The sequence below is a fragment of the Phlebotomus papatasi genome, chromosome 2 (assembly GCF_024763615.1).
Source record: "Phlebotomus papatasi isolate M1 chromosome 2, Ppap_2.1, whole genome shotgun sequence".
NCBI classification, from domain to species: Eukaryota; Metazoa; Arthropoda; class Insecta; order Diptera; family Psychodidae; genus Phlebotomus; species Phlebotomus papatasi.
The window spans coordinates 81,042,187-81,058,351 of NC_077223.1; the positions used below are offsets into that span (position 1 = coordinate 81,042,187).

At 34.9% G+C, this 16,165-nt stretch overlaps 1 protein-coding gene across 1 annotated transcript in view; it reads right to left on the bottom strand.

The window, feature by feature from the left end:
* Positions 1–989: 989 nt before the first annotated feature.
* LOC129804628 (A disintegrin and metalloproteinase with thrombospondin motifs adt-1) overlaps positions 990–16,165 on the bottom strand; it is a 29,625-nt gene continuing 14,449 nt past the window's right edge. Inside the window, exons 2-6 of the mRNA XM_055852122.1 lie at positions 12,570–12,648; positions 4,171–5,152; positions 3,133–4,114; positions 2,178–3,075; positions 990–1,090 (exon numbers count right to left, since the gene is read on the bottom strand). Coding sequence (XP_055708097.1) covers positions 1,020–1,090; positions 2,178–3,075; positions 3,133–4,114; positions 4,171–5,152; positions 12,570–12,648 — 3,012 coding nt within the window. The 3' untranslated portion in view covers positions 990–1,019. The remainder of the gene's footprint in view (positions 1,091–2,177; positions 3,076–3,132; positions 4,115–4,170; positions 5,153–12,569; positions 12,649–16,165) is intronic.

Sequence of the window (16,165 nt, forward strand, 5' to 3'; positions counted from 1 at the left end):
TGAAAGTGCTCATCGAGACGAAACCAAAAAGGTAAAATTTAGGTCGCTATGTTAATTAGAACCGGAGATAGAGGCCGGTCAATGTTCGAACTTTGACCCCTTATAGCTCGGGTCAGGGGTTATGGATCGACTTAAGGTTTTTTTTGTTTGATAGGTATAATCAACGGCTACAACATACTAAAATTTCAGCCCGATGCACAATGGAATTTTTGAGTTATTTAACTTTTAAGATTTAAAAATTTTCTTTTTAAAAAAAGCGCCCCTAGCGGTGGTTTTATGAACTTGCGATGTTAGAAGGGGAAGTCGCATTTCACGAGAGCTTTCCAAAAAGCTCTCACTTTTTAAATTCTGACAATTAGAACCGGAGTTATGGCCATTTTAAGAAATTTTTTTTGGACCCTTATAGCTCGGGTCAGGGGGGTCGGGGGACCTTAAGTTTGGTATTGATGGAAAGCTCTAAGGCCCAGCTATAACATACTAAAATTTGAGTCCGCTGAATGCCATAGGGGCGGAGCTATTGAGAAAACAAAAAAAAGGGGGGTCTTCAAAATGGTGGAAGGAGGGGTAGGGGGTGGGGGGTCTATGCACCAAGTTGCAATTTTCACCCGATATATAACCTTTGCCGAAAACCGCAAGTCGATATCTTTTTTAGTTTAGGAGCTATTAAGCTCCAAAGAGCGGCCGGCCGGCCGGCCGGCCGGGAACGTAAATTAGCCACATATATATTCGTGATCAGGAAGTGCTGAAACACATTTTGGCCAAATTTGAGGTCGATCGGACGACATGAAATTTTGTTAGGATTATAGTAGGTGAGATTGTTAAGAATCTCACCTAATATCGCACTTCAAACTTGGAAAATTGATGCTTATGAGCACCCTGTCCAAAATAATGAGCCCTTACCCTATATTGTATGTAAATCTTTAAACGCGAATATCTCATAAACACAAATTTTTTTAGTGAAATTGCAAGAATAATAATACACAAAAGTGTTAAATTGAATCATCTATATTTGCAAAATGCTAGAAGAAGTCTGATAAATAGATAGGATTTGTCATGTCGATCTGTTTCTCTGCAACATCCGCCGGAGGATCTGAAAATAGGAAGCAAACGTAAGTTGAAATGTTTTCCATTCAATTTTCTATAAATGTCTAACATTTTAAATTAAGTTTTGATAAAGATTAAATTTAAGATTGTGTTGTAATCATAATTTCCCAAAAGTAAAAATATTTTTAGGGAATATACTTAAAGCCCAACGCACAATAACTTTTGTTATGTAAACCTGTTTTTGACATTTCAATGAGAGTGAATGAGATCTAGATCTAGTTATCTCGCTCATTCTCATAGGAAATTTTGAAAACATGTTTACAAATAAAAGTTATTGTGCGCTGGTCATAATGATGAAATATTAAACGTTAGTTTATTTTTAATCTTTGCACTTTCTTTTCGAGCATCTCATGTACGGCAATTATGACAAAAATTAATCTATGCAAATTTTGATCAAAGGGGTGAATAAGTGTTCCCCAGAGTGAACCGAGAGTCGCGATCGGCAAAATTATGCTGATCTGGAGCTAAAAATCGGCACTAGTTTACTAAGAAATCGATCGACATGTCCATTATCAAAAATCGGCAACGGCACGATTATAGCGAAGAATCCGGAAGAATCGGCAGAATTCAATGTCAGTTTGCTGTTATGAAGTATAGCGTGCGTTTAAACTCGTGTAACATCATAAATTTCCTACAGACAATTCCAGTGGTAAATTTCAATGTACTGTAGTGAAAACACTATAGGCTTACTTTGTCAATTTGGTGTCATGTCAAATTTCAATATGAGCCGTACATAAAGGATTAGAAATTTTTTTTTAAGTGAAATTTCAATGGAAATTTTCTTTGTGCTTAATTTTAATCAACATTTAATTTTCTTCAAAATTTTATTTGTGGTACGTGTATGATTACTTTCACTTGAAATTCTGAGGGAAATCCACGGGAATTCCGCTGATATTCCACGGAAATTTCGCAAAAATTCAACTGAAAATCCGCGGAAATTTACGACTGCAATTTAAATCTAAGTGTATGGCATATTTTTTGAAACACTATTTATTTTATTTTTATAACGGTTGAATTAATATCATACTTTACTGTCAGTCAATTTATTTAATTAAGAATTGAATGCAACTCACCAAAACCTATAGAGAAATTAATATTGTTCAGAAGTTTGTCCAGTAACTCCTGACTGATGGTCTCTGTAATGTTGACTGGAGCAAAGTTGATGAAGCTCCTTTTCCGTCTACGGCGCTTCTGGTTGTGGAAAAGTGCCAAATTCGAATGTGATTCCCTCAAGGGTAGGTTATCGTGTCCGAATTCTAGACATCTTCCGCGAACGCAGAAACGTTTTTCAGTTTTCGAACATCTCGTTCCGAAGGGGAAGAACCCTTGTTCACCATTAACCAAGTAGAACCTATGTCCGATGTACTCATCCTGGCACGCGACCTTACAACTTCGATCAGGATCTTCTACACTCGGAGAGATCTGCATACCACTTCCGGACAATCCTCTAACCTTAGTTTTGTAGCGCGAACAGAGTTTACTGGAGAATTCGTAGGTTGTTTGCATCTTTTCGCATGGGAAGGCTTCTGGGGAGCAGAGCTGGATGTTGGTGATTCCAGAGATTGTTGACGCTATGACTTGGATTCCCTTAGACATGTCCATGCAACTGAAGTAGCACCCTGATTTCACTTGCCAGAGGTCACTTCGAACCGGTGCGTTCTTGTACATCATCGAAGGATGATGATTGGCATGCATTAACTGTTTGTCGCTGTTTCTCATGCGCCAATTGTTGTAGATTTGGGCCTTGACGTATGAAGAATCTGGAGCAATTTCTCCATTGTGCGATTCGTTGATTTCTTCTTGGTAGCTCTCATTGTGATTTGTTGTTGGCTTAGCTTCCTCCCGAACTTGTTCTTCAGCTTGTGGCGAACTTGCATTTGACTGAGAGTCTTCTTCACGGATTTGGCTTTGTGGGCAATAGGTTGGATCGCTTTTGTAGAGGTTGCTGGTTGAGTTATCACAGGAAAATTTCTACAAATACAAAATAGTTAATGGTAAAAATTTAGTTAGTTCGTATACATAGCTTACCTGGCATCTTCCGTTGATGCAGTAGAAGGCGTCATCAAAATCAGATTCGGCATTTCGGCAGGTCGTTCCATCTGGGAACAGCCAATTTTTCGATTTTGGCACTCCGTTTCTGGTTTTGCAGAAGACACGGCAGGAGTCATCAGGATTCAGAGCAACCTGCTGCAGTCCAACACCTAGGATATCGCTGTCAAATTCCTTTGCGCGTTCGCAGATTTGGTTAGCAAATTCCATGACCGTTGTGCGAGGAATGTTGAAACATTGCTTGGGTGTGCATGCTTCGTATCGTCTATTGAGGTCGAAGCATTTCTTCCGGTTGACCCGTAAATCTAGGCAGGTTCTTGTGGAGACCTTAAGCCCTGTACTTCCTTCTTTGAGTCGTCCGGATTCACCATACAAACATCCGGATTCGCATTCACTCTGCGGACTCCATTCGCTCCATCCTGTTACGGATTTTCCGAATTCTTGTTTGTAGTGTCCAAGCTTCTGGGTTTCGATGAAGTTAGCACTCTTTTCGGGGAAATGCTTCATCGAGGGACGGTGGAAGTTAGCGTGAGTTTCGATATAAGCTGTGGCTTTTAGTTTGCAAACGCCACTTTTGCACCACATTCCCTCGCCACAGTAAGTTCCTTCGAGAGCTGGATGGGATGTCCAAGTGTATCGATCTCTCTGACAGTGAAGATCCCGGCAGATGTCAGGTAAGGGTTGATTTCTGGACCTTACACTATCCTTGCCGTACTTAAGCATGCACTGTTGATCAGCGTCAAATCTTTCTCCGGGAAGCATTCCCTCGGCTGCATGGTCCAAACTGTGAGCTGAATGGCCTCGATCAAAAAGACACTGAGCTTGTGAAGATTCCAGGAATTTGTTCAGATATTCCCTGCTGCATTTTGACCATGTGATCTTTCCGCTTCCAAGCGTAGGCGACATGATGTAGAGTGATGGATCGCAGTTGTTGTCTGAAGTATCATGACGCATTCCCAGACTAAAAAGAGAAAGATCAGTTAGGAAGAGTTGATTAGTAACCATCGAATCATTTACTTATGTCCAATTTCGTGGGCTACAACAAAAACACTTTCAAAATGCTTTCCTTCGTTGATTGTGCAACTTGATGTAGGTGTACACATTCCAGCAACAGGAGCTAGGCCTACGACTTGTGTACTGATCTTCCCGTTCTTCCCTACAACGTAGAGATCTAATCCCGTGAGGATTACAGCATGATCAAAATGCATGACATCAGTATCTAAAGCCGGATTTAATTTTCTCTGCCACATGCAGAAACTATTTAAGAAAATGTCTATATCGCTTGATCTGTGGAGATCTTTAGGATCGTTGTGCAAGATCTCTAAACGCTTCAGGACAAAATTGATTTGATACCCAAGCGAAGGATGATGGTAGAGTAGTTGTACGCCGTTAACCATCGCAAGGACGAATCTGATTAGATTCATTTCTGTATTTTTCGGATAGTTCTTTGCCATGTGCCTGAATAGATCACGATCGACGAAGATCGCGGTTTCAACGTGTAGTACACTCGGTGGTGTCATCTTTCCTGAAATATATCTCTTACTCCTATGACCTATGTTTTCGAAGTCTCCCCTTAGAAGTTCAACATCGAAAAACTTCTCTCCACGATTAATCCTTGATCTTTCTGTTGAGTTCCTGGGGATTAGCAAGTGAATTCCATTGCCAAATCTCTCTGGTAGAGGGTGAATCACAAAGTCTTTGTTGTTATGCCTTACAACACCCCGAAGATTGTCGTCACAGACATCAAGGGCAGTCTGGGAGTTGGTGTAGAAGCATTCAGTCACATTATCCAGCATCTCACTAGAATCTTCTATGATACTGGAATCGTTGGAATATCGATGGATGAAGACAAAATCTTCATCCAGCAGTTGTTGAGATTTCTCCAGAATAAACTCAACATCCTTCCCATCGTCGTCTTCCCAGTTGATCTGAATACCACGATCTGTTGATCTTCTTCGTCGAGTAGTTCTTATCACATTGAGTAACTTGTAGTCTAAATCTGGAAGCAAAAATAAATAAGAAAGGACTTGTTGATTGGTTCGCTTCAAATTATTCCGGGATTTGAAGAATTGTCCAGCAGATCGGACTATCAAAAATGCCAACTTTTAATAGGGACAGTCGTTTTCTGCTACCCTTTACTAAGTTTAGTTATGGAAATCAGTGGTGAGGCTTCATCCAGTATCCAGTTGATAATTTTTTTCCAAGTATTGAACCAGTTTGATTTATGATGGGTCGTCTGAACCAGAATCTCTACGCCGTAGATTCAGAATTCTATCCATTTAAGAAGACTAATCCCCTTACATCTACGAAAATGTTTACGTAAAACTACGTTGTCTCCTGATGATTGAAGAGTGTCTGGTGCTGTGTCTCCGAGATCTTTGTGTGGGCACCCTGGAACCCTCCCGCCAAGGTTATACGATCCCCCAATTAACGAAACCCAGTGATCTTTGACATCACTCGACCACTGAGGAAGACACGGAGCGTGTCGAAAGCTCTGGTAGAAGAGTGAGTTTTCTGATCTTAGGGTTGAAGACTCCACAGATTGTGTTGCCGCGTCCGGACGGAGCTTCCCTCCGAAAAACTACACTGTTTACGTAAAACAACATACCGTAGACGAACTAGCTTTTCTCGTACATGAGGTTTTTATTTAAATTCGTTTAGAAATTTTTCTTCGTCAAGGATAAGATTGTCAGTTTGGTAAGTTTCATATTTGCGAACCCTTCGAACACCATTACAAACGGAAAATTTCCGATGATCTCAAAAATATTCCAACCCGAAACTTTTATATTGTAGAACGAGTGTTATACCCCCTAATCCATTGAGTGTCTTATCTGTTAAACGGACTTTACATATAATCTCGGTAAAATCCCGAAAAGACAAAAATCCCGAACACCAAAATCCTAAATGTATCGAAATCCAGAAAAGTCAAAATCCTGCATGGGATAAAATCCCTAAAAAAACAAAATCCTGAAAAGCTAAAATTCGAAAAAGCCAAAATTTCGAAAGCCAAAATCGCGAACGCCAAAATTTTGAAAAACCAAAATCCCTGAAAGCCAATATTCCGAATGGGCTAAGATCCCGAAAAGCTAAAATCCGAGAAACCCAAAATCACGAAAAGCTAAAATTTCGAAAGGCGCTAAAATCCCTAAAAACCCAAATCCCGAATAGGCTTGAAATCTTAATAGTCAAAATCTCGATAGCTAATATTCCGAAAGTCAAATCCGAAAAAGCCAAAATTCTGTAAAGCCAAAATCCCGGAAACCAAAATCGCGAAAAATCAAAATCCCCGAAAATGAAAATCCGAGATTTTGGCTGAGACCACTTCTCTTATACGGGCTTGACACCCGTTTTATCCATTAGGTTTAACTCTTCTAAATTTGTATTAAACACATGTTTGAAAATACTACGACGTACAATCTGTCTAACAATTTTCGAAACTTTTCAAAGTTATTTGTCTTTTTTTTTAGAAGCTTATACGGGCTTCAGACTAGAGACTTATGACTGAGACTTAGCGCTTAAGTCATAGTCTGAAAAGGTGAGGTTGTGGCTAAGCCCAAAAATTTGGAGACAGCTAAGTCCTCGTAGAAACGTAGGTTTAGGGCTTTGTTAGTGGCTTATCTATTATGACACACCCTTGCAGTGACACAGTGAAACATAAAATCAGTCATTACAGAGATGAAAAATGAATTATACGCATATTCAGGTAGTGTTTTATGATGTTTGGAACGAAAAACTGATATCCCAAAAGTACAAAATGAAATTTCTCCACCATACTCGAGAGAGAAATAATTTTATGCATAAACATTTGAGAACGTCCTTTGTTTATATTTTCGGAAAATATCATTTGACAGTCCGCCAGATTGCAATGTTGTCAGAATCTAAAAGGCTAAGCATTCAGTCTCAATTTAGGTTTGAAAAGGTTTCTGGCTCATCCTCAGTCACCAACAAAGCCATCTTAGCGAAGAACTGGCATTAGTCTCAGGTCTGAAGCCGGCCTTAAGGTCACCGGGAACTGGATTTAACCTCTAATCTGAAAACTACTTTGTAATCTTAATATCGAATTTACTTTTAATAGAATTTCTTTTCATTTCGTTTGGATTTTAATAAAATATCTAATTTCTAATTAAATGCTTTAAAATTTAAATAAATATCTGCAAAAACTTAAGAAATAAATTTTTGTGCAGATGCTAAATTTAATTGCTTTTCCCTTTCATTCCAAATGATTCCAAGCCCCAGTTTCGTACGCTTTGGTTGATTTTTAAATGCTCTCTTTTGTGCAAAAAAAACAATGATTAAAATCTTGAATGAAAGACTGAAAACGCAACATGACTTTTTGGTAGCAATTACAACATATTGTCGCAATCTATTCTTTTTAAACATTGCGTAAGGTGATGTATAGATTAGGAAAATTTATCGAGTGTCTCCAATTAAAACCAAGATTACGATGTAATTGATTGAATTCGAGTCGGAAGCTCCTCACGATAAAATAAATGTTTGTCAAAAGGGAAACTTTTTGATTTTTATATTACTTGAACTCCATCAAGGAGGGGAGGAGAGAAATTTTATAATCTCTGTATAAATCGATACGCTGACGGATCACACTGCTAGATTTTGACCATGTACGTACATTTTATAATTCAAGATAACGTAGATGAGGGTGACTTGCACTCAGGGGGTGCTTTTCGTAAGCTTTTCTTTAATTTTAGGACTTAATAATGATCCAGAAACCATAAGTACACTTAAGGATGTGCTAAAGATCATCATTATCCGCTATAATTGAAGAAAAGTTTACGAAAAGTGGGGAACAAAGTCACTCGTATCTACGGTATCTTAAAATAAGACTCCCTAGGGAATTCGCAAATGGTCAAAGTAATTGAAGTCAAGGAAGACAGGAATCCAAGACAGGAGTCACTTAAGGATCCTTAAACTATCCTTAAGTGTCCTTATGCTTACTGGACTATCTTCAATGCTAGACTTAAAGCAAAGTTTGCAAAAAGCAGAGTGCAGTCACCTCTGAAATGCAAAGTCGTCTGCATCTACGGTAGCGTAAAATGGGGTAATACGGTATCATAGTTCGGAATTTTGAAGACTGATTTAGATGAGAAAAACCGGGAAGAAGTACTATTGAGTTCAAAACCCTTTTGCTCCTCGTACTTTTCTCCGTGGTCGTTTTTTGCCCATCTGAAACAGTGAACAAGTATGAAAATTCCGAATTATAAATGAGTCCGAATTACACAATTTTTCGATCTTTTTGAAAGTTATTCATAGAGCATTAAGTTTCAAATAACGTTAACGGAAATTGTTCAAATAACAAATTCAAGATATCATTAATGGCGTTGTATTATTTCTTTTAAGTTTTTCACGATCGAAGGCAAAAAAAGCTCTTGAGTGCACATTTCTCAATCCATTGGAATAATTTTGGATTTACCTGAAAGGTCTTCGAATTTGGATAAACTTTAGTTTGAATAGGTTATGAACGTAATTATGAATTGAAACACAATTTTCCGAACACAATTTTTCGACCTTTTTACCGTTCAAATAACGCAAACGGAGATTGTTCAAATAACAAATTCAAGATATCATTAATGGCATTGAATTATTTTTTACAAATTTTTCACGATCGAAGACTGAAAGAGCTCTTGAGTCCACATTTCTCAATCCATTGGAATAATTTTGGATTTACTTGAAAGGTCTTCGAATTTCGGATAAACTTTAACCAGTTTTAACCGGTTATGAACGTAATTATGAACCGATTATTTCTATCGAAATATTAGGTAGGGGAAACTGGGGCACCACCGAGGTAGCACCAAACACTAATTTTTATTTCTAAACTACTTGGACTATCTCGATTATTTCTTTAGTGGAGAAGCATCCCCATAGTGCTTATAAATTTCTTACACACAGAAAAATTTTGACTCTAAATTTAAGAATATATAAGATCCTGGGAACTTAAATTGGACGTGAATCCCCGAGGCGTTTAAGTTTAGAAGCTCTGAGCGAAAGAAATGAGCTAGAATCCCTAGCTCTTTCAAATTAAGAGATCGGGAAGATTTGCAACTAAAACTAAATGATCAAAGGATTGAGAATTAGGGCATTGGCATTCATTGGATGGGATTTGAAATTAAATTCCTGGGTGTTTCTGTTTAAGAATTTTCCATTTTTCTGTGTGTAGTCTCATCCTCTGAAGTCGAATATCTGATTAAAAAATCGCAGTGCTTGACGCTACCCCGTGTTTGGTGGTGCCCCAGTTTCCCCTATTTTTGTTTTACAAGGAAGAAGATTCGGAGTTATCTATAAATCGGTTTAAATCGGCTGACGATCTGTAAAGATAATAAAACATGAAACATGGAAAAAGCATTTCAAAATCGGACTTATGTACACGCTATCTTGCATCACTTCCGCTCAACTTTCTTTATCGAAATTATTAAGCAAAACCGATTTTTAAAGAAAACCATGTAAGTTACGAATTCGATCATTCTGCAAAGCTGAGATACTTTGTCACCCTTTAAATATCTACGATCGCAGATTAATGTAACGGAATTAGTAGTAAAAGCTTTTTGGAGCTGGGGAACTTTTCCCGGTGGAATTATTATGATCCACCAGACAGATATAGTCATCATATGAATGTCAACGAATTTCCATTGAAAACTGTATCAGATTGGAGCTCTGGGAAAATTTCCACGATGGCAATTGTTTGTAAAAAAGAGTGTCGGAGAGAGAGAGAGTCAATAGCCTCCGGTGGGCAATTTAGCTCGTATACTATTGATGATTGAGAAAAAATGACACATTTGCCACGCGTTGTAGAGCATTTGGTGATGGACTTTTTGTCAAGATACCATAAAATGGTCGGATGGACGTGCAGCTTAAATGAATGGGAAATGAGAGATCAATGAATCTCCTGGGAAGTCTATTTGAATTGGTGTTCTTGAACCCTTCCGAGACAAATGTTAGGAGGAATTTCTGGAAAATTATTCACGGGGGAGATCATTTAACTGCCCTGAAAATTGTAAACTTCCGGTGACAAAGATGTTATATATGAGAGTAAAGCGGAAACATTTAAAATGTGCATGTTTGGAAAAGATGTAGTCGTGAACAAAGGCAATGATTTTGAGAGCTTTTGTTTGGACTTGTCTTTCTTGTCTCTTTGGTTGTTTTTTTTTTTGCAAGAGACCCTCGACTTGAGTTTTAATTTTATTCCGAGAAAAATCTATGGCTGTGGAATGTTTGCGGAGTGCTCGAAGTTCACTAAACAACTTAAAATCATTTTAAAGCCAACAATTTTCATGAAAGTTCAATTACCGGTTGATTACCGATTCATTATCGTTTGAAATGAGTTCAGGCTGGTTCAGAATTTCAAGACCTTTCAAATAAATATTATTTTGATAGTTTTGCTTGAGAAATGCGTATTTTAGAGGGCTTTCACCTTTGACCTTGAAAAAATATTAAAAGAAATTTACAGAGGTCATTTACGTTACTAAACCGATTTTGTTCGATACAGTTATTTTGTGAATTTTAATACCTGTCAAGTAAATCCTATTTTGACTAAATCAGTTGAAAAAAATAGCCTTCCTGGGGTATGGCGTCTACTCTACACACTAGAGAATTTTATGTCCATATTGAAGTAAATTCCCTACGCTTGTGTAGGAAAAAAAAATTCAATATGAACATAAATTTCTGTAGTGTGTAGAAGCCAGAAAGGCCAGTAGGGTAAATTAAGCTAATTCAAAACCTGATGCAAATGGAATTTTTTCGCTACTCCAAATGGAATCGTCATTGTTTTCACGATAAATACAGTACTAAATTATTATTTTTATATATTTTCTATATCACAGTTTCATTATTTAGTTAATTTTGCTCCAAATAAAGCGAAAATCAATTTATATTCACAAATTTTAATTTGTTAATTTCTCAGAAAAATTAAAAGTGTAACCTTTTCACCATCGAATTTTTCAGCGTTCGACCACGTTTTCCAATGAAAAGCACGATGAAAAACCTGACTGTTGTTTATTCGTTATGTTCAATATTTATGTCATATTTCTAGTTAATTTTAGTTAAATTAAGTGTTAATTTTTATTGTTAACGGTACGTGAAGTTTTCAACTGAAATAATTACCTATTTCGTGAACAAAAATAAAAACAAATCCTGAACTCAAGAACAACTCAGCAAGGTGTTGGAAGCCTTTCGTCGCGGTTTCACTTACACTGTTTGTCTCCAATTAGAAAATTTCCCTTGTCTCCATTTGGATTAATTTGTTTCCAATAGCAGCATTTTACATTTGTGCATTTTTCTTGTAATTATGAAGTTTTCAAAATATATTTAAAGAATTTTCACTAAACAGTAACATTCTAGAAGAGTCAAGAAACAAATTTATGTAATTGTCTTCAAAAAAGAATTAAACTTAATGTGTTGAATTTTCTGTCAAAGTTAAAGCGTATGGAAATGGTTTTGAATTAGGACATTTGCCCTAGTTTGAACTTCGAAATTTGAAAGAAATCCATTATGGAGAACATTTTGGTCATATTGCATTATCGGTCTAAATGTCCGTTAATAATATAATAATTTATAAACGTTTTATATACGTTAAAATAATTCATTTTCAATAAAATCGTTAAAAACGTTTAGGAAATATACCAAAATATGGTTTTAGTGAATTTGAAGAAGATATTGTAACGAGAAAAAAATAAATTATTTGTTGAATATCTATGCATGGGATCCATTAGATCATTAAAACCTAGAAGTCGTTATCCCTTACCGTTTGGCTTATATAGCCCGATAAATAACCGATAAAACAACGAATAAACGAACCAAAACCGTTTCGTAATTTTTTTATTTAAACTTTAGAAATCCAAAATTTCGCCAAATATTTGTAAGACTGATTACATCCATAGCTCTCTCATGAAGTTTCGAGCAATAAAATATTAAATGTATCCTATATGCACTTTGAGACATTGGTCTCCGGAGTCACTTCTAATGATACTTGAGGTCGTGAGAATTCCAGAATTTATTTATATGCGCAATTTTCTAGAGAACCCGGCAAGTGAGAGGCTTGAGAAACAAGTTCAAGGTAGAACAAGTCAGGTGGAAAGGAGGTAGCTTCTTTTATGCAACTTTCTTCATTCCACGCATGGAATGGTAATCACATTATCTTACGTCGTTTCTTGTACCCGCAAAATCAATCAAGAGGTTGATTTGTTGAGGAAACCCAATGATCTTTCAATGTACCAAAAAGCCAGTGAAATGTGACTCAAAGAAGCTCTTTTTGTATTGTATGGTGATGAGGATAGATTTCATCCACAAGAAGGGCCAATCAATTCTATGTTGCACAAAAAAAAATGGGCAGATATTTATTGGTATTTTCAGGTGGATTTGATGGAAAATTGACCAAGAAGTTTGGATTGATGATTCTTGCAACTTACCACGTTGTTTATCACTGTGTCCAAATAGCAGGAATCGTTCATGAGTGTCCAGAAATTCATGAAGATTCCCCTCATTGAGCTAGAACAAGAGAAAAAAATAGAAAATATGTTTAAAACACTGAGGGAAAATAGCTACAATTACATTACATTATTTATTCTGTTTAATCTCAAAGTTCTATATTACAATTTGAATGAAACCGGTTGAAAGGATAGATTCAGGCTGATCCTAGAGAATATTTATCTTGTTGTATTTGGCAGTAAAGAATTAGGAACAGGAAATTTATACCAAGGGCTTCTAAACTAATTTACTAAAATCTTAGTATTTCAATATATTTTTATTAAATTTTTAAAATTATCCATTTTTTAATTTTTATTATTTTTAGACCAAATTTGAGTAAAACATCCAAAATAATTCTTCAAAGATTCTCAAGCGTGTGAAGTGAAGTACTTAAACCGAATCTAATCGGTTCGAAACGGTAACGAGTACCTTTAATTAAAAGCGTATTAAATATAACAAAACTTGATCGAATGTGTTGAGAGCAATACACACCAGAATAGCTTATCTTTGAGCTTGAAAAATTAAAAATGGCTAATTTTCTGATTATAGGTTTATATAGACATTCAATAACTCAAAAACGAGACTTAATTTTTAACACTAAACCTAACTAGACCCGGTCAAATTGACCGGTTTAAAATTAACACATATTTAAACGGTACAATGTCACTATCAAATTTTATGAATTTCTTAAAATATACATGTAATATATTTTTCAGTGCATAAATTTTAATTTTTTGCTCTTTTCCAAGACAAATTTGTTGAGTATCTTATACGGGCTTCAGACCTAAGGTTCAGCCATTTGGCTTAACTTCCTTAATTTCTTATCAGTCGAGAATTTTTGGTAAATTTTGACTTAAGATTGGATTAGTAAGGGTACACAGAGAAAAATTTTGAGTTAGAAAAAATTAAGAAACGTGGTTTTGAATCAAGAGTACAAGAATTTCAAACTATTTTCCCCTATAATTGAGATATTTTGCGCTTGAATTTCTCTAAAAGAGTATGATAGTTTAAAAAATAGAATAAATTGTGCTTAATAATAGGAGAACAGTGGGTTTGATTTTAGAGAATCGTAGTTTTGAACACTGATAGAGCATACAGAAGTTTTAAAGTTAGAAGGTCATGGTTTTGATTTTAGAGTATAGAGGTTTCGAGTTAAGACTATTGTGGTTTTGATCTTAGCGAAATCATGGTTTCGAAATAAGAGTATAGTGGTTTTGAATTCTATTATACTATTATGGTCTTGATTTTAGAGTATCATGGCTTTGATTTTAGAGTATTGTGGTTTTGATTTTAGAGTATTGTGGTTTGATTTTAGAAACTTATGGGTTTGATTTTAGAGTATCATGGTTTTGATTTTAGAGTATCAGGGTTTTGATTTTAGAGTCTCATGGTTTTGATTTTATAGTATCGTAGTTTTGATTTTAGAGCATTGTGGTTTTGATTTTAGAAACTTATGGGTTTGATTTTAGAAACTTATGGTTTTGATTTTAGAGTATTGTGGTTTTGATTTTAGAAACTTATGGTTTTGATTTTAGAGTATCAGGGTTTTGATTTTAGAGTCTCATGGTTTTGATTTTAGAGTATCATGGTTTTGATTTTAGAGAATTGTGGTTTTGATTTTAGAAACTTATGGTTTTGATTTTAGAAACTTATGGGTTTGATTTTAGAAACTTATGGTTTTGATTTTAGAGTATTATGGTTTTGATTTTAGAGTATCATGGTTTTGATTTTAGAGTATCAGGGTTTTGATTTTAGAGTCTCATGGTTTTGATTTTAGAGTATCATGGTTTTGATTTTAGAGAATTGTGGTTTTGATTTTAGAAACTTATGGTTTTGATTTTAGAAACTTATGGGTTTGATTTTAGAAACTTATGGTTTTGATTTTAGAGTATTATGGTTTTGATTTTAGAGTATCATGGCTTTGATTTTAGAGTATCGTGGTTTTGATTTTAGAGCATTGTGGTTTTGAATTTAGAAACTTATGGTTTTGATTTTAGAAACTTATGGGTTTGATTTTAGAGTATTATGGTTTTTATTTTAGAGTATTATGGTTTTGATTTTAGAAACTTATGGTTTGGATTTTAGAAACTTATGGGTTTGATTTTAGAAACTTATGGTTTTGATTTTAGAGTATCAGGGTTTTGATTTTAGAGTATCAGGGTTTTGATTTTAGAGTCTCATGGTTTTGATTTTAGAGTATCGTAGTTTTGATTTTAGAGCATTGTGGTTTTGATTTTAGAAACTTATGGGTTTGATTTTAGAAACTTATGGTTTTGATTTTAGAGTATTGTGGTTTTGATTTTAGAGTATCATGGTTTTGATTTTAGAGTATTGTGGTTTTGATTTTAGAGCATTGTGGTTTTGATTTTAGAAACTTATGGTTTTGATTTTAGAGTATCAGGGTTTTGATTTTAGAGTCTCATGGTTTTGATTTTAGAGTATCATGGTTTTGATTTTAGAGTATCATGGTTTTGATTTTAGAGTCTCATGGTTTTGATTTTAGAGTATCATGGTTTTGATTTTAGAGAATTTTGGTTTTGATTTTAGAGTATCATGGTTTTGATTTTAGAGTATCGTGGTTTTGATTTTAGAGCATTGTGGTTTGATTTTAGAAACTTATGGTTTTGATTTTAGAAACTTATGGGTTTGATTTTAGAAAGTTATGGTTTTGATTTTAGAGTATTATGGTTTTGATTTTAGAGTATCATGGTTTTGATTTTAGAGTATCGTGGTTTTGATTTTAGAGCATTGTGGTTTGATTTTAGAAACTTATGGTTTTGATTTTAGAAACTTATGGGTTTGATTTTAGAGTATTATGGTTTTGATTTTAGAAACTTATGGTTTTGATTTTAGAAACTTATGGGTTTGATTTTACAAACTAATGGTTTTGATTTTAGAGTATCGTGGTTTTGATTTTAGAGCATTGTGGTTTTGATTTTAGAAACTTATGGGTTTGATTTTAGAGTATTACGGTTTTGATTTTAGAAACTTATGGTTTTGATTTTAGAAACTTATGGGTTTGATTTTACAAACTTATGGTTTTGATTTTAGAGTATCAGGGTTTTGACTTTAGAGTATTGTGGTTTTGATTTTAGAAACTTATGGGTTTGATTTTAGAAACTTATGGTTTTGATTTTAGAGTATCAGGGTTTTGACTTTAGAGTATTGTGGTTTTGATTTTAGAAACTTATGGTTTTAATTTTAGAAGCTTATGGGTTTGATTTTAGAAACTTATGGGTTTGATTTTAGAAACTTATAGGTTTGATTTTAGAGTATCAGGGTTTTGACTTTAGAGTATTGTGGTTTTGATTTTAGAAACTTATGGTTTTGATTTTAGAAACTTATGGGTTTGATTTTAGAAACTTATGGGTTTGATTTTAGAAACTTATGGGTTTGATTTTAGAGTATCAGGGTTTTGACTTTAGAGTATTGTAGTTTTGATTTTAGAAACTTATGGTTTTGATTTTAGAAACTTATGGGTTTGATTTTAGAAACTTATGGGTTTGATTTTAGAAACTTATGGGTTTGATTTTAGAAA